The sequence below is a fragment of the Quercus lobata genome, chromosome 2 (assembly GCF_001633185.2).
Source record: "Quercus lobata isolate SW786 chromosome 2, ValleyOak3.0 Primary Assembly, whole genome shotgun sequence".
Taxonomy (NCBI): Eukaryota; Viridiplantae; Streptophyta; class Magnoliopsida; order Fagales; family Fagaceae; genus Quercus; species Quercus lobata.
Genome location: NC_044905.1, coordinates 35171703 through 35194022, shown reverse-complemented (window position 1 = coordinate 35194022; position 22320 = coordinate 35171703). Strand labels below are relative to the sequence as shown.

The window sequence follows — 22320 nt, the reverse complement described above, 5'->3', positions numbered from 1 at the left end:
CCTTAGCCCGTTAGCCGTGGGCCAGCTAATTTTTTATTATGAGGAAAGTTGATTTTTTTTAACATACTAAATGATGCATAATCGAGACACTTTGCAATTAATTAATGGGATTAAGATCTACATTCTCTCTTAAAATCTTTAAGTCAAATGATATTTCTTGTTGTGTATGAGAGAAACATCTAAAAATTCGAAACATCTACTTTCTGTTAGTTTTTATTTTTTCTTTTTCTTTTCCATTTTTTTTCGATAAAATGGCCGACTATCCTCTCTCATTTTTTTCCATTAAAAAAAACACAAAAACTGACGTCCCTTTCTCATATTTTCAAAAAAAAAAATCAATATTTCTTGAGAAACAAACACTTAGACTAATCATCATTTCTCATATTTTCAAAAAGTCAATATTTTCTTGGGAAACAAATACTCAAACTAAAACCATCCTTTCTCATTTTCACAATTTTTTAAGGAAAAAAACACAAAAGAGAGAAAAATTTCAGAGAAAAACCAAAGCAAAAATCAACCAAAGTGCCTGTGTGGTAAAAAGATTTTTCTATTTTCTTTGCATTTCTTTTATATCTTATTTAACAAAATTAGATTTTTTTTAATTACAAAATTAAGTTATATTTTAGTTTTTTTGTCATATATTTAGTATAAAAGTTAGCAAAAATTATATCTTTTATCTCATATTTAACAAATACGCTAGAAGAAAACTATGGGATAACACTATGAAACTTAATCTAATACTAATTCATTTCTTAGAGAAGAGCTTCTTCTTGTTCTCTCATACTACATATCTAGCAAAAACACCAATTTGATCCATATATTTTAGTAGCAATTAATTTGGTCAATGTTATTTTAAACTTATAATCAACTTAATTAGTTCTATTGTTAACTCATTAATAAAAAATATCAACGTAATAAATGGTTTGCATTGTTAGTGCATATGTGACTAACATAATAATATATAAAAAAAAAAAAGGTAAAGAAAGTGATTTTTTTTATATATAAAAAAGTCCTCAATTTCTCATTTCACGCTTTGATGTAAGGCTGTAAGCTTCTTATGTGGAAGCTAGGAGGGATCGGATCCTATAGTGCTAAAAAATAATGAAACTGAAATTAAACACAATTGGATTTTGTTCAAAGTAAAGAAATCACAAACCAAGTCCGATACGATTCTTTATGCATATTGTAGTTTAATTTTGGAAGGTATTGACGGCCATGGGTGAGGGCAATGCTTTAAATTTTAATCATGTGATATGCGTGTGAAATCGAGAGAACAGAGTGCATTTTTTTTTTTTTTTTTTTTCCTGATTGGGTAAAGTAGAAAAGTGGAAGGAGTAGGGGAAAAAAAAGAAGAAGTTAATTCTCTCTCTCTACTCTTATATATATATATATATATATATATATATCAATTGTAACAACAAGTAAAAGAGTGAGAATTGAGTCCGAGTTTTCTTTATAATGAAAATGAGAAAGTTTGGTTACAAATTACTTTGTAACTAATGATTGCAATTTCATTTAATATTTTTTTTTTCTCCACATTTATCATTCATCATCATTCCAATGTGCACCCTCAAAAAAAAATCATTCCAATGTGTGCATTTGTGAATAGAATATAAGACAACTTTTTTTTTTTTTTTTCAACAAATTGTGGGTACCGCAATAAATGGTCTTTTCTTTTGTTGCTTTGGTAGCCGTTTGTGTCGTCCTTTTTTCCTTTTTTTTTTTTTTTTTTTTTTTTGCGGGGCCCACTATTATGTTTATGGTCAAAAACTTAATACAATGAACTAAATATGGGTCCCATGCTATGGTTTTCCACAAAATGAACTAGCGTTGTTTGCTTATTACGGTCTCACTCTATCTCTTTTTTTTTTTTTTTTTTTTTTTTTTTTTTAAATTTTATTTAACTTTTAACTTTTATTTACAATGTTTCCAAAAAAATAAAAAAACTTTTTATTTACAATATATTTAAAGCTTTTGCTCTCAGTACATTTTTTTTTCTTCTTTTTCTTCTTTTATCATCCCTACAAAACTGCCTAATCTGTTTCGGTTGATAACCACGGGTGCGTCTTTTCTAGTGTCCGTCTAGGAGTTAGGGGCAAAACAGTTTGCTGCAACATTATATTAGTGAAATGCATGCTTCGCACGGTCAAAGTTTTTTATTTCAAAATTAAAGTCATGAATTAGGAACCTCTATACACTATTGATTTCAAAATCTGAAAATTTTGAAAGGAACTTTGTTAACAAATATTATACATTTGAACCTTGTTAACATAATATTATATATGAACAAACATTTGAACATTAATATTGTAACATCTCTCAAAAAAAAAAAAAAAAACATTAATATTGTAATGGCATTAGCAAAAAAATAAAAATGAAAATAAAAATTAATATTGTAATGGCGCCACTTATTATAAATAAGAATAATCAACTTTGTTTTTTGAGAAATAATTACAACATGTTGCTAATTCCGCAACTCGAACTCTTTCCTCCCTAAACCTCCAAGCACTTTGTGCATAGAGAGGTGCCAATTCAGCTACAAGACATTTGGCAAGAATAATCAACTTGGTTAGAGCTGTTAAGAGGCATTTAGACTGTTCATATCTTGACACGTTTATGGGATTAGTCGTGCCTGACCATGTGAATGATATACTCTTAAAAGTTAAAACATCAAAGTCGGATCCTATTCATTCTCAAAAAAAAAAAGTCGGATCCTATTGTATTACCAATATTTTTGAATTATTTACCATTAGAGAATTTGTTAAAATTATAAATTACACTGTCATGTCCATCTTCCCTTCATCAAGCCTATTGACGACTAATGTAAACAACTATGACAAGATATCCATGGGATATGATGACATGGATAGCTTAACACTTATCTTCCTCTCTTTATGGGTAGGGGAGCACTTCGAGATATATTTCTAGCCATTTTACAAAAAATAATAATAATAAATAACATTACCCACATTGTGCATTTTTTTTTTCCAGTAAATCATTGCGTTAAGAGTATGCATAGGCAGAAGTTGAGTTGATTCATAAATAATTGTCCAAAAATGGTCTCTTAATTGATGTCTTGAAGCAATCGAATTATTTAATACTTTTTTCCGGTGTTCTTATCAAATCATCATTAGATGACAAACTCCACAATGCAATTTTTTAAACTTTAAGACCAACCATGCATTAATATATATATATATATATATATATATATAAAGTTAAAATCTAATCACATTTTACTATTTAAAATTTATAAAGTTTTTCTCCAAACTAAATTGAAAGATATTCTTCCATCCTATACTAAGTGATGGTTCATAAAATCTTACACATGTTAAATCACATTATTAGTTAAATCATTTATACAATATTTCTGGCATAAGAAGTGGTGAGATCTCTTTTTCTTGTTTGAAGCTAAACAAGGGTGACCTGATGTTGACAAAGGAAAGCAGGAATTCACATTAATAAAGTTATACAATAATGATAGTTACATTTGGACCCCAACCATAGTTTTCCTTGGCTTTAACTCTGCAAGGGCAAGGTGCGGATTTTTTTTCTCACTTGTAGAATGATTGAAGTGACGGTGGCTACCATTTGAGTGATTGTAGCTATTTGAATTTACTCTATTTGAAATGCATACATTTTATAATTTTAGATTATATATTACAAATTTAAAAGTATATTAAGTGTCATTATTTAAAATTTTAAATGATGAAGCATTCTATATATATAAAATTTAATTGTGAAATAAATCATCTCCATTTTAAGTAAAATAGATAGGTCCTATTCCCTTTGTTATGAAGCAGCAAGATAAATGCTTTTCCATCAATTTTTTAAAGTTAATCATTAGGGAAAAAAAAAAAAAACAATTTTGTAGTCCTAAAATAGATTTGGTTGAATATTATAAAATTTAATAGTAGAGGAGAGAAAAAAAAAAAAAAAAAAATTACGAATCTGCTAGCTTGATGATGTCTTTGTAGGGTGCAGCTAATTGTTGGTAACTAATTCAGTAAAAATTTTCTTTGATAGATACAATAGAATTTTAACCTATGACATCCACTATATAATGATTACTTTTATTATTAGGTCAAGATGTCAATTGATTTTTGATATAGGTGAGAATTTAATCTCAAATCTCTAATTTGACCCAAAAAAAAAAAAAAAAATGGAGCCAACTAAAACCCATGAAAAAAGACGTACATATTCAATGCTACACATGTTTATTCTTCAAACATATAAATCATGTCATTTTGTGGAAGCTTAAACGTTTAGACTAAATTATATGTGTTGCCTAACCCTTTAAATTCTCTATGAATCTGGACAACGAAATTGAGCACTTAAAAGTTAAAACAACACAATTTTCACATTAATAAGAGCTGATACAAGCTAGCTAACATTGACTAATTTAATGTCTCCATGTGGCATTGTTTTTTTTCTTTTCTTTCTCGTTAGGCTATAATGTTTGTCTTTATCGAAAGGGGCATCAGAAAGTAGGAATCTTGGGTAGTATTTTACTTACATGAGTAAAAAAATTAAAATGTGCAGTTAGCTGCCTCGTCTGATCGCATCACTTTAGCTAAACCTTGGAGTGAACTATGTTTTTTTTGTAAAGTTGTGATTTAAAACTATGTTTTATATTGGTTTTATCTCATGACAAAAAGTGTTGTAATTGCATTAATTTATTTCCTTGTATTTTATGGGTTTTTATTGTAATGGGTTTAGTATTAAATTGGTGAAGAATCAAGCATGCATTGAAGATCAGTGCAATTTCGTGACTAGCTTGCAAGAAGTTAGTGTGTAAAGGCTCCTGTGAAAAGGCCACGTGAGAAGCACATATTGGAAGCTGAAGAGTCAAGTGCCAGGCTATATTTCGCGAGTACTTCACAAGATAGGCCATCTTACAAGGTACCCGCAAAACTCTCTGCCTGGAGGATTTTAAGTGTGACTTTCTTACCCTTCACCCATACTATATATACTTTCATCACCCACAAAAGTAAAAGAGACTATTCAGAAAGAAAACCCTCGATAAGTTTCTACAACACAACACACCTATCTTTTAGAGAGAGAGCTACTTATCCTTTAGTGAGAAATCATTGTAGTCTCTTCTCTTTCGCTCTCCTATTGTCGTACCTTGAGAGGAGATTTGTACCTAAACACAATCCACACATTTTCAGAGTGTAGAGAGTGTTTTAGAATTTGGGAAACATTTGGGATTTGCCAAAAAAAGCTGGTGAGACTTGGCGGATGCAATTGGGTGGTATTTTGGGATTCGAAAAGCTAGTGAAGATAAGACTCCGAAAAGTCTGTTGGTAATAGGAGCTTGAAGGGTTCAAGTATATTGTGTAGACTAGGCTTGAAGGGTTTTTTGTTATTCGTGTACTCCAACTTATTCACTAGTGGATCAATTTCGACTTGAAGGGTTACGGAGAGATTTTTCGCTGAGTTCTTTGGTTTCCTCTTCGATAACACGTCTTGGTGTTATCTCGTATTTGCATCTCTCTTCCCTATTCTTTAAGCTTGTTATTTATTGTTCATTGAGGTGGGATATGGCTTAGAGTAGTGTTACCGGTTTATTGTGCATATTTACTTTGGTTTCCCATTTTGTTTAGTTAGTGCAAAAACAATCTAGCCGTAATTTTAAAATTGAGGTCTAAACAAGTATTAGTGTTTCATACTAATTTAAGCTTTCATTTTTAAAGTCATTTGCTAGCCTAGAAACTGTTAAATATTGTAAAATAAAGAGATCATAATTAAGCAAATATCACGGTCTAACCATTTATGCCTATAGAGTAAAGCTCTAGCAATTGCATTTCTAATTGTGTGTTACATGAAATATAGGATATATACGAAGACTATGAAATCAGGGTTAGCCTTAATTAGACTTTATAGTGTATTGTACTTCTTGGACTATTAAACATAATAAACCATAATAAACTAGGCATTGCGATTGTAAGGTTGAATTTATTCAATCATGTGTTGGCTTTATTATGTGCCAAATTTGCTTGTAATTTATCAATTAAATACCCTACATTTAGGTGGGATTTATGTAAGGGTAGTGTGTGAGAGAGTGTGAGGAAAACTCAAGATGTGCACAATTCAAAGGAGTCTCGCAACTAGATCTCGCAATTGACTCGCGACTGGCAAGTCGCCAAAATGGCACACATGTGAAGCATGCAGGGGAGCTGAAGGGTCATGACAGTTGGGGCATTACAGGACAAAACTTCCAGTCTGACCAGGTAGTTAGCTCACGACTTAGACTCGTGACTCGTTCTAGTCGTGAGGTTGAGTCGCCAAAATGCCCTGTTTGGTTGAAACATGACTTTTCGCATTCCTCATACACACCACTGTAAATACCCTTATACTCACGAAATGTAGAGAGCTTCCAGAGAGAATTTTGAGAGAGAAACCCTAAAGAAAAACAAGATTGATTTATCCACAATTTTCATCATTTGATTCTTCAAATTCCTCTACTCTCACCCTCTCCATTGACATATCCTTGAGAGGTACATTTTGCCAAATCCTTATCTCACCATACCCATATCAGTGAGAAGGTGTTTTGGTGCTTAGGAAGCAGTTCAGAAGGGACCAATTCATTTGGTTGATGCAATGGGCTATTGCGGGATCCGGTAAGCTAGAGAAGACAAGGTTCAGCGTAACCCTATTAGAGCAAGAAGTTTGGAGGGTTTAGGTGCACTGGGTAGATTAGGCTTGAAGGGTCTTCTGCTATTCATGTATCCCAACTTTATTTTCTAGTGGATTATTAACCGCTTAGAGGGCGGCGGAGAGGTTTTTTGTCGAGTACTTCGGTTTCCTCTTTGATTATACATCGTTGTGTTATCTTTGTGTTTGTATCTCTCTTTCCTTTCTCTTTACCTTTTAATTGCTGCTATGTTTGTAATTAGTTATGGTTTAGAGTGTGTTACCATTTTGGATATAGCTTATAGTTCATATTCCGCACATATACTGTTTGATTATAAGCTTATGTTGGTAATTTTGTATTTGGGGGTCTAAACGTTTATTGGTGTTTTATACACTATTTGAACTTTCAATTGGTATCAGAGCAGGTGCACTTGCTGTGATTTAATTACCTAAGTGTGATCCTAGACCCCTTAGCTATGGATGAAGATATGGAAAAGGCTATGTTGAATTGTTGTTTAAATGTTTGTGATAATGACTCTATGAGTATGTTTGAAGATTGTCCTAACAATGAACTCCTAGAGTTATTAAAAACAAAGAAACATGCTAGAATGTTTGTTCACATGCTGAAATATTTTGAAAATGAGAATCATATCCTACACAATAGTCTATGTGAGTCAAATTCTTTGATTAAGAAGTATAAAAGAAGGAATAGAATATTGTGTGATAAGGTTGATAATCTTAAAAAGAAAATTCAATCTAACAAGAGTGTGGAAAATGAAGACAATTTTCTATTTGAAGGTCAAGAGTGCTTATCCCATGCTTGCTTGTTTGTGCACACTTCTTTGAAGGTATTTAATTCGTGTTTATGGTATCTTGATAGTGGTTGCTCTCGCCATATGACAAGAGATAAATCACTATTTAAGTCACTCAAAGAGAAGGTCGGTGACTATGTGACACTTGGTGATGGAAGTCATGCTCAAGTACTTGGCAAAGGGACTGTTGAGATACTGGGATTACCTCTATTGAAGGATGTCTTATACATCAAAGGGCTTAAGGCAAATCTCTTAAGCATCACTCAAGTATGTTATGAGGACTTCCTTGTCCAATTCTCAAAGAAGGGGTGTGTTTTCATTGATGAAGAAGGGATTCAAGTCTTGGAGGGAAATAGGACTACTGATAATTGCTATGGAGTAGTTCCTACGTCAAAGATTTCCTGCAGAAGTGCTCGTGTTGACATGTTGGAACTTTGGCATCAAAGACGTGGGCATGCAAATTTTAAACAAGTGGCTAAACTATCCAAACTTGAAGCTGTTAAGGTACTTCCAAAATTCGGAAAGGTGGAGAAGACCATTTGTGGTGCATGCCAAATTGGGAAGCAAACAAAGGCAAGTCATCACAAGGTGAATGTGATCACTACTTCACATTGTTTAGAGCTTCTTCATGTTGATCTAATAGGGCCCACAAGAATTGAAAGCTTAGGAGGAAAAATGTATATCATGGTCATTGTTGATGATTTTTCAAGATACACTTGGGTGGAATTTCTTAAAGAAAAATTAGAAGCATGTGAGAAACTGGAAATTCTGTGCAAGAGATTTCAAAACGAGAAAGGGGCCCCTATTGTCAAGATAAGGAGTGATCCTGGCAAGGAATTTGAGAATGCAAGATTTGAGTCCTTTTGTGAGAAGAATGGGATCAAAAAGGAATTTTCAACCCTCAAAACTCTTCAAAAAAATGGGGTGGTTGAGAGAAAAAATCGGGTGATTCAAGAAATGGCAAGAGTTATGCTACTCAACAAGCAAATTACTCAAAAGTTTTGGGGAGAAGCCGTGAACACTTCATGTCACATTGGTAGTGGAATATTCTTCCGAGTGGAAATAAAGAAGACCACATATGAAATTTGGAATGGAAAGAAACCAAAAGTGAAGTACTTCCGAGTATTCGAAAGCAAGTGTTACATTCTAAATGATCAGGAGTACCTTGGAAAATTTGATGCAGAAAACGATGAAGGCATCTTCCTTGGATATTCTACTACTAGCCGGGCATATAGAGTTTTCAACAAAAGAACAAAAACAATAATGGAGTCCATCAATGTGGAAATTGATGATGCTATAACAAAAGTAGAGATTGATGATGATGGAGAAGGACCAAACTTCAAAGGACCCACTGCTGAGGTCGAAGCCCAAGATATTGAAGGAGAAGGACTTACACTGGAAAAGGAATCGATTCCCGTGAACTCAAGAATGGAAACAAGGTCAATGTCTAGAACATCAAGTCCTCTCACTCCTCTGGAAGTTCATCCTCCTATCTCCCAAAATGATGAAGTGTCCACCTTAAAGAAGCCATCGTCAAGAGTGGTTAAAAACCATCCAGACAGTAACATCATTGGGTCTTTAGATGAAGGTCTTCGTCTTAGAAAGGAGAACATATTTCTAGCCAATCATGTAACATACCATTGCTACCTTGCCTAATTTGAGCTGAAAAGGGTTGAAGAAGCTCTTCAAGATGAAAATTGGGTTGAGTCATTACATGAAGAGCTGAATCAATTTGTAAGAAATGATGTATGGGAACTTGTTCCTAGGCCTGAAAATGTTCATGTCATCGGCACCAAATGGATCTTCATGAACAAGACCGATGAAGATGGAGAGATTATACAGAATAAGTCTTGGTTGGTGGCTTAAGGATACACTTAAGTGAAAGGAGTAGATTTTGATGAATCCTTCGCTCTCGTAGCAAGGCTTGAGTCTATCCACATTTTTATGTCAATTGCATGCACTATGAACTTCAAACTCTACCAAATGGATGTGAAATGTGCATTTCTCAATGGATATCTGAATGAAGAAGTGTTCGTTGAACAGCCCAAAGGTTTCCAAGATCCTCACTTCCCAAATCATGTGTTGAGATTGAAGAAGGCTCTTTATGGCTTGAAACAAGCTCCTAGAGCTTGGTATGATGAGCTTACACATTACCTCGTGGATAAAGGATCCAAAAGAGGATATGCCGACTGGGCTTTATTTGTCAAGAATGATGAGAACTATCTCCTTGTGGCTTAAGTATATGTTGTTGACATAGTATTTGGAGCTACCACTGATGCTCGAGCTATAGAGTTCTTTGAGGAGATGAAGAAAGAATTTGATATGAGTATGGTGGGAGAGCTTACATTTTTCTTGGGCCTTTAAGTCAAACAAAAGAAGGAGGGCATATTCATTTCACAAGAAAAATATGCTAGAAATATTGTCAAGAAGTTTGGATTAGATTCCAAAAAAGCATGCCTTCACTCCCATGAGTTCATCTACAAAGCTTAATCTTGATTCTTCCGAGGTAGAAGTGAGTACAACTTTGTATAGGAGCATTATTGGGAGCTTACTCTATCTTATAGCAAGTAGACCGGATATTGCTTTTAGTGTGGGAGTTTGTGCTCGATATCAAGCTGCTCTGAAAGAATCCCATTTGACAGCGGTGAAGCGAATCATAAGATATGTCAATGGCACTCTGGATTATGGCTTGTGGTACTCAAAGGATTCTAATGCTTACCTTGCAGGCTATTTAGATGCAGATTGGACTGGAAGTGTGGATGACCGGAAGAGTACCTCAGGTGGCTGTTTCTACCTTGGGAACAATCTTGTCTCTTGGATGAGCAAGAAACAAAATTTCGTGTCTCTCTCTACGGCAGAAGCAGAGTACATAGCTGTTGGGAGTTGCTGCACATAACTTCTTTGGATGAAGAAGCTACTTCACGACTACGGGATTCCACAAGATGCAATGTGTGTGTTATGTGGTAACACTAGTGCTATAAATCTATCTAAGAATCCGGTTCAGCATTCAAAGTCAAAGCACATAGAGATACATTACCACTTCATCTGGGATTTGGTGGAAGATAAAGTTGTGTGTCTTGAATTTACACATACAGACAACCAAAAGGCAGATATCTTCACTAAACCTCTCGATGATCCATGGTTTGAATCACTTCGTAAGGCCATCGGTGTTGGTACAATTCCTTGAATCTCATGTGTGATGTGTGCTTTACTTATATATCTGATTTGCTCTCACTGATGTATAGCACACACTACCTTGTTGACTATATGTATAGCAAGTTTTGATAAATTTTTGTTTGTTTTTTTTTTTTCTTGCTTTGAATGATATTTTTGATCAATCTTTAGTTGTTTTTTGTGTCAAAAATCCAAAAACACATAAAAAGTAGAAAAACCAAAAAGTTTGATCGGCATTATTATGTTTTGTCACACGCATGTTTTGCCTTGTACCTTCATACTAATGACTTTGTGCATTTACGAGCATAGCTTGTTCTTTATGCACTCATATCATTGTGGAAAAAATCTTGACATCTATGTGACTGTTGTAAATAGATCTTCAACCTTATCATGAATGATTAGTCAATGGTTTTGTTGATCTTGAGACTTGCATAGACTTGTGCCTATATATCTTCCCACTCTTTTATTTTTTGCTTAAAGAGCTCAACCAATGTAAATCTCAAAATGAAAAGAGATAATGAGCTGCAAAAGCCGTCACACATACTAGTATTTGACTAGGAAAAAGGGGAAGCGACTTATATGAAAATGTATGATGCCCAAAAAGCCAAAGGCTTGTTCATCAAATTGAAATATCAAAAATTTTAGGCATCGATCTCAAAATGAGATGTATTGTTCAAGAATGATCAATTGATATGAATTGTAAGAAACCAAATGAAAAGCTTCAAACTTATGTATTCAAGTTTTATGGGAGGTCATATATGCATACTTCTATAATTGAGATTGGTCACTTTTCCTCGTGCTAATTGTGTATTTCTTGGTTGAATTGATCATTGAAGCTTCACATTAGACTAAGGACTATCTCATCTTTGATACCCACACACATCACACATGCCTGTTTTCAATGAATGCCTTATTCATTTGTGTGAGTGTACTTGATTAAATGTGTTGCACATACTCAATCATATGTTGATCAAACACAAAAATATTTTTGAGTGTTTTGAATGTTTTTGGAAAGTGTTTTTGTTTTGAAATTTTTTAAAAACTGTGCAACTCTGTTTTGGTGACTCACTGTCACGAATCAACCTAGTCACGAGCTTACTCAGAAGCTTTCGCGACTCTTTGGCCAGTCAAGCCCCCAGTCGCGAAAAAGACTTAGAAAAATTTCAAAAATCTAGGATTTTAGGATTTTTGTGACTCAGTTTGGCGACTGGTTCGCAAATGGAAGCTCCAGTCACGAGGTTTACTCAGAATAATTAACGACTCCTTTCGCGACTTACTCACGAGTGGACCTTCCAGTCGCGAAAAACACTTAGACAAATTTTGAAAAATTTGTCACAAGGGATTTTGGCGACATGATTTGGCGACTTGTTCGTGACTCATTCCAGTCGCGAAAAACGCATGTTTTGTGCATTGAGGGTTATTTTCAGGGCAATTTTCAAAATTTTTTCATTTTTCCCTCACATCTCATGACTATTTATCGTCTTGTTCGTCCCTCCCTCTGCCAAAATCACCATTTTCACACATAAAACCTCCATTTTCTTTATCATTTCTTCACAAATCTTCAAGAAAAGGTATGGGTTCTATCTTTTTCTCAATGTATTTCATGTTTTTAGCCCTAGATTTCTTGGATTGTGTGTTTGTGTCGAGATTTGAAAATATGATGTTTGAATATGGCTTACTAATGTTTAGTTGAGCTTCATGTTTGGGTTTTTTTAGTTATGTGTTTTTACACTTTGCCCTACGGTACACATGGTGCCATTTGTTAAACACACACTCTTTGACATGATTAAGACCTTAATGTCATGATTTTAGGGTTTTATTCAAAAATTCTAGTTTGGGAATAACTTTGTGCTAATAAAGTGTGTTGTCGTGTGTGGTTTCTCTTGCTCTTTGACATTACATGATACAGCTTGAAAATGTCTCTGTTCAAGAGATCAGCCGTGAAAGGAAGTAGTAGCAAAGGAAAAGAACCAATGATTGATCTTGAGAGCTTCACTCCAACATCCAAGAAATCTCAATCAACGATAGGATTCTACGATGTTAGCAAGTTCAGATCATATGCAGCATCTCAAGCTTATGAGAACTACTTCAAGGAAGCTCTTATATTAGTGGAAAGGGTGCTTAAGCAGGGTTCTCTTTTGGATACAAACATTCCGAAATGGTTTGCTAACAGGGATTGGAACTTCCTCCTATCCAACTTAGAAGAACCATATGAACAAATGGTGAAGGAATTCTATGCAAAAGCCATTTCTGAAGGGGATGAGCTAAAATGTTAGGTTAGGGGACAAAACTTCACAGTAACACCTTACTATCTGGCTAACATTCTGCGCATCAACCGGCCAATGTTTCCAAAGCCATCGGTGTATGATGACTTGAATCTAGGGGAGGATTTGCTTTGAGATGCTCTTGGAGATAACTTGGAATTCTCTCCTAATAGGAAATCAATAAGTGTTTCCTCACTATCTCCAGAATTAAGGGTCTTACAACAATCATGTTCCACAATCTCTATCTTCTATCAAGCATTGGATACACGAATCTCGATAGAGCTTTGTTCCTTCATGATCTGATTACTGATGAAGAGATCGATATTTGCGCTCATATCTTCCATATTTTAAGCAAGACTGCTGAGAGAATTGCCTCAAGGAACTACATTCCTTTCTGCTACCTTATTTCAAAGATTTTGAAACTAAAAGGTATTCATCCATTGAAAGATGAGTATCCCTACCCTAAGCCAAGTCCAATCAAAATTCGTACACTCAATACTAGCATTGGTCACAGTCGAAAGGGAATCAAGACAGAGAGTCCAGCTCCTCATGGTGGTTCACGTTCTAGCTCACAATCCTATGATGTGAAGTTAGACAACATTATGGCAGCCGTCCATGACATAAGCACCAAGATGTCCGGACTTGCATCTCTCCTGCACTCTCACCACATCCGATGTGATACGGAGTTTACATCTCTCCAAACTCAATTGGACCAAATTCAAAGAAAGCTAGAAAAAAATGAGGACTAGCTATTCCATGACAAAAAGGGGGAGATGGTTCATGAAAGGAGGAGTGTAATGATAGGGGGAGAAAGAGCTTGATCAAAGGGGGAGTATTGAAGTTGAAGAGCTTAATATTTTGTGCTTCATATTATCATATATCATGGTCTATGTTGTATTTTTAAACTATGCTTTATTTTGTACCCATGCTTTGTAGCTTAGTACTTTTAGTTAATGTAATGCATTTTCTTTAGTACATCACACTTGTGCCGTTGTTGGATTCTATATCCTTGATGCAATGACTTTGTGTTTTTGTATCGATTGAGTGTTGGACATGCAAATGATACTTTGCATTGAGCTTATTAGCTTGCATGTCCGGATGTTCATTCCTTGAGTGAATGATCATTGTGATCACTATTTATAGTGATTGTTCTTGTTTGGTCAAGCTATGCTTTATTGCTATATTCTTTACTATTTGATCACATTATGCTTGCTCCATATGCATTTCAAGATTTCTGCTTACAATGATCGTCTTGTGTTGTTGTTTTTAGGAAAAACATGTTCTTACGGTTTAAGAGCTTCACAGTTTCTAGAGTTAGGTATGAGTGAGTTTTCACAATTGTTCCTAACTCACATGTTGCCTAACTCACATGTTAAGTCTAGAGTCTGTTTTAGGGTTTTGTCACGGAATAGCCAAAGGGGGAGATTGTAAGGTTGAATTTATTCAATCATGTGTTGGCTTTGTTCTATGCCAAATTTGCTTGTAATTTAGCAATTAGATACCCTGTATTTAGGTGAGATTTATGTAAGGGTAGTGTGTGAGAGAGTGTGAAGAAAACTCAAGATGTGCGTAATTCAAAGGAGTCTTGCGACTGGCTCGCGACTGGCAAGTCGCTAGAATGGCATACGTGTGAAGCATGCAGAGGAGCTAAAGGGTCACGACAGTTGGAGCACTACAAGAAAAAACTTTCAGTCTAGCTAGGCAGTTAGCTCGCGACTCAGACTCGTGACTCATTCCAATCGCGAGGTTGAGTCGCCAGAATGCCCTGTTTGGTTGAAACATGACTTTTCACATTCCTCATACACACCATTATAAATATCCTTATACCCACAAAATGTAGAGAGCTTTCAAAGAGAATTTTAAGAGAGAAACCCTAAAGAAAAACAAGATTGACTTATGCACAATCTTCATCATTTGATTTTTCAAATTCATTTACTCTCACCCTTTCCATTGACATATCCTTGAGAGGTACATTTTGCCAAATCTTTATCTCACCATACCCATATCAGTGAGAAGGTGTTTTGGTGCTTGGGAAGCAGTTCAGAAAGGGCCAATTCATTTGGTTGATACAATGGGCTATTGCGGGATCCGGTAAGCTAGAGAAGACAATGTTTGGTGTAACCCTGTTGGAGCAAGAAGCTTGAAGGGCTTAGGTGCACTAGGTAGATTAGGCTTTGAGGGTCTTTTGCTATTAATGTATCCCAACTTTATTCTCTAGTGGATTATTGACTACTTGGAGGGCGGCAGAGAAGTTTTTCGCTGAGTACTTGGGTTTCCTCTTCGATAACACATCACCGTATTATCTTTGTGTTTGCATCTCTCTTTCCTTTCTCTTTACCTTTTAATTGCTGTTGTATTTATAATTAATTATGGTTTAGAGTGTGTTACCATTTTGGATATAGTTTATATTTCATATTCCGCACATATACTGTTTGATTATAAACTTGTGTTGGTAATTTTGTATTCGGAGGTCTAAACGTTCATTGGTGTTTTATGCGCTATTTGAACTTTTAGTGACAATATTGTCTAAGAAAATATGTGAGACAAAACTTGAATTATCAACGAAAGTGGTTGTGAAAAATATCCTGAGTTGAGCACAATGTTTTGGGAGAGGGAGAGGTTGAGCACTCCAATGCCAGAGCTTGTTGAGATTAATGTAATAATAAGTGGGCCATACATGACAGCATTGATCCAAATATAATAAGCACATTGCGAAGCTTTTGACAGAAAAACTGTACATTCGCGTGAAAAATAACACGTTGATTCATAGCCTTTATCTTTGGGATTAAAAAAAAAAAAAAAAAAAAACAAAAAGCATGTACATTATTACTAGGCGAAGTGTTCAAGACATCTCTTTTCGTAATAAAAAAGCTAAACAACCTAATTTTGTTACATTTGATATGTATCACCTCTTGGGAGTAAGTATAATAAACTTCTCTATCTTCTCAATCATGCGTTTTAAAAAATTAAAAGGATTTTTATGACGCAAGAATTTTATTAGAAATCAATGAACTTTGGCAATTGACATTACCTTAAATTAAATCACATTTGCATGCATGGACTAATATTTACCTGAAATTAATAACCATTCTTTCTAGGTGTCATCGAAATGATGATTAAAAGTCGCTTGCTTTTCTTAGAACTTAGAAGATGCTGAAATTGGGATTGAGGACCAAAAAACAATGTAAACCATTTTAGAGCCAATTCTATTTGAAAGAAAGTGAAAGATTTTGGACTCTGAATTCACTTGAAGAATGACAAAAATGTAGAGGAAATGAAAGCACTGAACTGAGGCTGTAGTTGTGGCCTCGTGGGTTTGTACGATTTTTATAGCATATCGGGTCCTGTAGACTGTAGTACACACAAAATGAAGTGCAAGGCATCTACTACATTGCTTACGTTACTGAAATATCGGCTGCGCCACTTGTTTGGCCAATACTGTCCATCTCCAAGAATATTAATTCCAACTCGAGAAATATAATGAGTAATATATGGGACGAAATATATCACAGTAGGGTACACATTTCATATATATATATATATACACATATATAACCAATGCCCTATGCATTGATTAACTTTTCCCTAAAGACTTCTCTTTATATGCCTTGAGTCCACCAATCTATTCTAGGACTTCTAAAGTCTCCAAGAAAAGAGTAGTACAACATATACAAGACAAAATGGGCTTTTGCCCTTTTCAGGCAAATTAATTAGCTTTATACCCTATTTTCCAAACTAAATAAGGAAATGCCCCTCTTTTAAAAGTCGATTTATGATAAATCAAGTTAGGGAAAAAAAAAATTTGAAGCCCTATAGTGGCGTTTTAATGAGCCTATAGTGACGTTTTTAAGACCTATAGTAATGTTTTTTTAACTTGACTTCAATGAAATCGAGTTATAGGCAATTTTTTTACCTATAACTCGATTTTATTGAGGTCGAGTTAAAAAACGTCATTATAGGTCTTAAAAAATGTTACTATAAGCTCCTTAAAACGCCACTATAGGGCCTAACTCGATTTATCGTAAATCGAGTTTTAAAAGAGGGGCATTTCCCTACTTAGTTTGGAAAATGGGGTATAAAGCTAATTAATTTGCCCGAAAAGGGCAAAAGCCCATTTTGTCCTACATGTACAACATTATCACAACAATTTTATAATAAAATTCATTTGGGTCAACTACTTATAACACTTCCTTGTCTACAATTAAGTATTAACAGTGGTCACTTAGAAATTGTTGTGAAAATATTGTACCCTTTTATTGCTAATAAAAATATTGCTTAGGTATCCACACTTAGAGTTGTTATCAATATACATACATACATATATATATATATATATATATAGTTATATTCACACACAGAAAAGAAAGAGAGATTACCTTATGGTTGTTGGATTTAAACTTAGAGATACTTCCTAGGATAACCATCAAAGGTCCCCATTCAAGTTTTGTTGTGCCTCCTTCTCTCACTGCCACCATTGTTTTCTTACACTAAGTATTAGCATTAGGAATTCTAAAACTCTCAATTTGCTATTTTATACCATCAGATCACAAAAAAATACATTACCTAGGTTGCTATTTGTAAAAAAATTTACAGCTCGACTACAGTAACTTCTTAAAAATAGAACTTACTATAGCAGTGTATGTAAAATAAACTAATGGATTTATTGTCTCTCTCTTCCTATTTCTAACTTTTCTTCTCTCTCTCTCTCTCTCTCTCTCTCTCTCTCTCTTAACCAAGCTAACACACAGATCTCTTCCCTTTCTTTCAATTTCTCTCTATCGCTCTCTCTCTCTGGTAGCCAGTGACATCTATGAGGAGAAGGGCGATAGCTTGAAAGTAGCAAATATGGTGGTTGACAATTGTGGTGGTGGTCTTGGGTTTTCTGTCAGACCTTGCCTCTCTCTTCTCTATCGCTCAGGTCCTCACCTCTCTTTATTTGGTATTTGCTGTATTTTGGCTGTTTGGTGGTGGGTGTTTGATGGTGGGTATCGGAGGTGGTGGATGTTTGATGGTTGTGGGTATTTGCAATTTGGTGATGGTGGTTGATTGGTGGTGGTGGTTGTGGTGTGTGTTTGATGGTGGTGGATTGATGGGTTTATGGAAAATATTTCTTTTGTTTTTTTGTTTTTGGGTTTGGGAATGTGGCTATGTGTTTGTAGTTGTGCTATGGTTGTTGGGATGCTTCATGATGAGAATAGAGAGTGATAGAGATGGAGATGAAGAGAGAAAAAAAAGTAAGAGAGGAAGAGAGAGAGAGAGAGAGAGAGAGAGGTAAAATGAATACATAAATAAATAATGTTGGTTTTTATATGAAGTATAAGAATTAGGATGTTGTGTGAGTTGTAAAATGGTATGCTAAAATAAATAAAATAACTTTTTAGAGTGTAAAATAACAAATGTTTAGAATTCTTGATGCTAATGCTCTAATGGGGAGAAGCTTATTTCCTTGTCTTTTAACATTAAGCTCAAGTCTCCATTTTTTTCCTCGAGTGGAGCTTATTACCCATCATAGTCTACATAGTTAGGTCTATAATGGCCAACAATGCCCTAAAACCTTCAAGCAAGTCAACATACAAACTAACTATATAAAAAATTAAATAACTTTTGTAAAACCCCACATTTTTTTTTGAATTCGAAGACAAATTTAAGGGGGTCGATTTGCTACAGTACCAAAATTTATGTACTAAATTAACTGTAAAGTTGTGATTTTCAACTATGTTTTGTTGGCTTTAATTTTGTGTTAAATTTGATTGTATTCTATCAATATTTTCCCTATATGTTTGTGGGATTTAATGTAAGGGTTGAGTGTGAGAATTTGGTGAGGATTTGTGAAAAATAGTGAAGTTCGCGACTTGCTCCCAACTGACTCATGAGTGGACAACCCGTGAAAGGTGACATGAGAAGCATATGCTGGAAGCTGAACAATTAAGTGCCAAGAGGAATTTCGCAATTCATTTCGCAACTCGATCAACTCGCGAGTGACCCATAAAACTCTCTGCCTAGATGTACCCACGAAATTATAAGGAGCCTTTCAGAGAGAAAACCCTAAAAATACACTTGAGAGTTAGAGATTGTAAACCCACAATCATCTACATAACTTCTGTTAGTTTTCCTCTACTCCTACCTCTCTAATTACAAATACTTGAGAGATTCTTAGTCCAAACACTTACCTCACCGAATCGGAGTGGTGAGAGAAGTTTTGGTGCATGTGGGAGCATTGGAAGAAGCCATTGATTGGCAGATGCAATTTGAAGCTAATTGCGGGATTCAGATAACTAGTGAAGACATGACTCAGTGAAGTTTGTTAGTAGCCGAAACTCGGAGGGTTCAAGAACATTGGATAGATTAGGCTTGGAGGGTCTTTTTGATATCCTTGTACTCCAACTTTATTCACTAGTGGATCATTTCGGCTTGGAGGGCCATGGAGAGGTTTTTTGCCAAGTACTTCGGTTTCCTCTTTGATAACACGTCTCGGTATTATTTTGTGTTTGCATCTCTCTGCTCTTACTCTTTGTGCTTTACATCTATTGTTTATTATTTATGTTTATGCACTAGAGAGTAGTTTCGGTTTATTGCATTTTATTTACTCTTATTCCGTACTTAGTTCAGTAGAGTAAAAGTAATTTAGCCACTAGTTTAAAATTGGGGGTCTAAACAAGCAATAGTAGTTTTACTATTGAGCTTTCATATGGTATCAGAGCGGGTATACATATTTAGATTTAATTATCTTTGTGTGATCCTAGACCCCATTTTGAGATGGACCGATTTCAATCCTTTAACACACCTCCCTTCTTCGATGGGAACAATTATGCATTTTGGAAAGTACGTATGTGTGCTTTCTTGTGTGCTATTGATGAGAGTGTGTGGGACTCTGAAATTTCAAATAGTGTATAAAACACTATGAACGTTTAGACCCCCAATAACAAAATTATCAATTCAAGCTTAATGTCAAACAATAAATGTGCGGAACATGAACATAAGCCAATAATTGAATCGATAAACAATCTAAACCATAAAAAATGACAATCACAACAGTAATTAAATGGTAAAGATAAAGGGAAGAGAGATGCAAACACAAGGACAACACTCGATGTGTTATCGAAGAGGAAACCGAAGCCCTCGGTGTAAAACCTCTCTGCCACCAGCCAAGCGGTAAGTAATCTACTAGAAAATGTAGTTGGGATACATGAACAGCAATAGACCCTCCAAGCCTAATCTACCCAGTGTACCTAAGCCCTCCAAACTTCTTGCTCCAACGAGGTTGTGCCAAACCTATTTCTTTTCTAGCTTCCCCGATTCCGTTACTTGACCATAGCATCAACCAATGTGAAATTGGTTCCTTCCTAATTGCTTCCTAAAGCACCAAACAACCCTCTCACAAAAATGGATATGGTGAGAAAAGGTTTTGGTAAAAAGCCTCTCAAGGATTTAACAATGGAGAGGAAGAGAGTTGAAGAATTTGAAGAGTCTCTTAATGAAGATTGGGGATGAATTAATCTTGTTTTTCTCTAGGGTTTCTCTCTTAAAATTCTCTTTGGAAGCTCTCTATCTTTCGTGGGTAAAAGAGGTATATATACTAGGGTGAGAATGGAATGTGAAGAGTCAGGTTTTTCAAAACAGGACTGGCTCGCGACTTGGCCTTGTGGCTTAACTAAGTCGCGAGTTCCAGCTGCGAGGAAACTGGACGACTAATTGTCCTATTTTGTCCTATAGTGCTCCAGCTGGCATGACGCTTCAACTTCTGGCATGCCTGACATGTATGCAACTTCTGGCAGCTTGCAGCCACGAGTCCTTGTTTTTCTTGCACACTCTTGAGCAATTCTTTACACTATCTCACTCACTACCCTTACAAGAATCCCACGTAAATATAGGGTTACTGATTGCTGAAATACAAGCAAATTTGGCATGGAATAAAGCCAACAAGATGGTTGATTAAATTCAACCTTACAATCTCCCCCTTTGGCTATTCAGTGACAAAACCTTAAAACAGATTCTAGACTTAACATGTGAGTTGGGAACAGTTGAACATAACTCAATCACACCTAACTCTAGAAACTGTGAAGCTCTTGAATCATATAAACATGAATCTCCTAAAACACAACAATACACATGATCATTGTATGCAGAGAAGCATGAAATGCATATGAAGTAGGCATGATGTGATCAAGCAAAGATGAAGTTAAGAAACAAACCATGGCTTGATCAAACAAGCAATCACTATAAGGTAGTGACCACAATGCTTATTCACACTTGGACATACAAGCTAATAAGATCAATGCAAATCACTTGCATGCCTAACACTCAAAAAATGCATAATACACTAAGTATATGCATCTAGGAACAATCCTACAAAGGCATAAGAGTGACAGTAATTAAAAGGAAAATGCATGACATTTAGATAGAAGTACTGATTTAACAAAGCATAAAGGCTGCATAAAGCATCGTACAAACCATAAAGCCTACAAAATATGAAAACAAACTGTAAAGTTGAATTTAATCAACCATCTTGTTGGTTTTATTCCGTACCAAATTTGCTTGTATTTCAGCAATTTGTAACCTTGTATTTAGGTGGGTTTGTTCTAAAGGTAGTGAGTGAGATAGAGTGATTGAATGCTCAAGAGTGTGCAAGAAAATAGAGTCTCACAGCTAGATCTCACGGGTGAATCGCGGCTGCAAGCCGCCAGAAGCAGCACACGTGCCAAGCATGCCAGAAGTTGAAGCGTCATGCTAGCTGGAGCACTACAGGACAAAATAGGACAACTGGCCATTCTGTTATCGCGCAGCTGGATCTCGCGACTCAGTCAAGCCGCGAGGCCAAGCCGCGAGCCACCCCTGTTTTGAAAAACCTGACGTTTCACATTCTTTTCTCACCCCAGTATAAATACCCCTTATACCCACAAAAGAATGAGAGCTTCCAGAGAGAATTTTGAGAGAGAAACCCTAGAGTAAAACAAGATTGATTCATCTACAATATTTACATAAGAGTCTCTTCAAATTCCTCAACTCTCTTCCTCTCCATTGTTAAACCCTTGAGAGGCATTTTACCAAAACCTTTTCTCACCATATCCATTACTATGAGAGGGCTGTTTGGTGTTCTGTGAAGCAGTTAGAAAGGAACCAATTTACATTGGTTGATGCTATGGTCAAGTAGCGGAATCCGGGAAGCTAAAAAAGAAATAGGTTCGGCGCAACCTCATTGGAGTAAGAAGCTTGGAGGGCTTAGGTGCACTGGGTAGATTAGGCTTGGAGGGTCTATTGTTGTCTATGTATCCCAACTACATTTTCTAGTGGATTACTTACCACTTGGAGGGCAGCGGAGAGGTTTTACGTCGAGGGCTTCGGTTTCCTCTTCGATAACACATCGCGTGTTGTCCTTGTGTTTGCATCTTCCTTCCCTTTTTTCTTTGCATTTTATTATCTGCTGTGGGTTGTGA

At 35.4% G+C, this 22320-nt stretch overlaps 1 protein-coding gene across 1 annotated transcript; it reads left to right on the top strand.

The window, feature by feature from the left end:
- The first annotated feature begins 9915 nt into the window (after positions 1-9915).
- Positions 9916-10344, top strand: LOC115963662 (secreted RxLR effector protein 161-like). The gene has a single exon (XM_031082755.1). It carries the CDS (start codon positions 9916-9918, stop codon positions 10342-10344), a length of 429 nt encoding a protein of 142 aa, XP_030938615.1.
- Positions 10345-22320: the final 11976 nt, after the last annotated feature.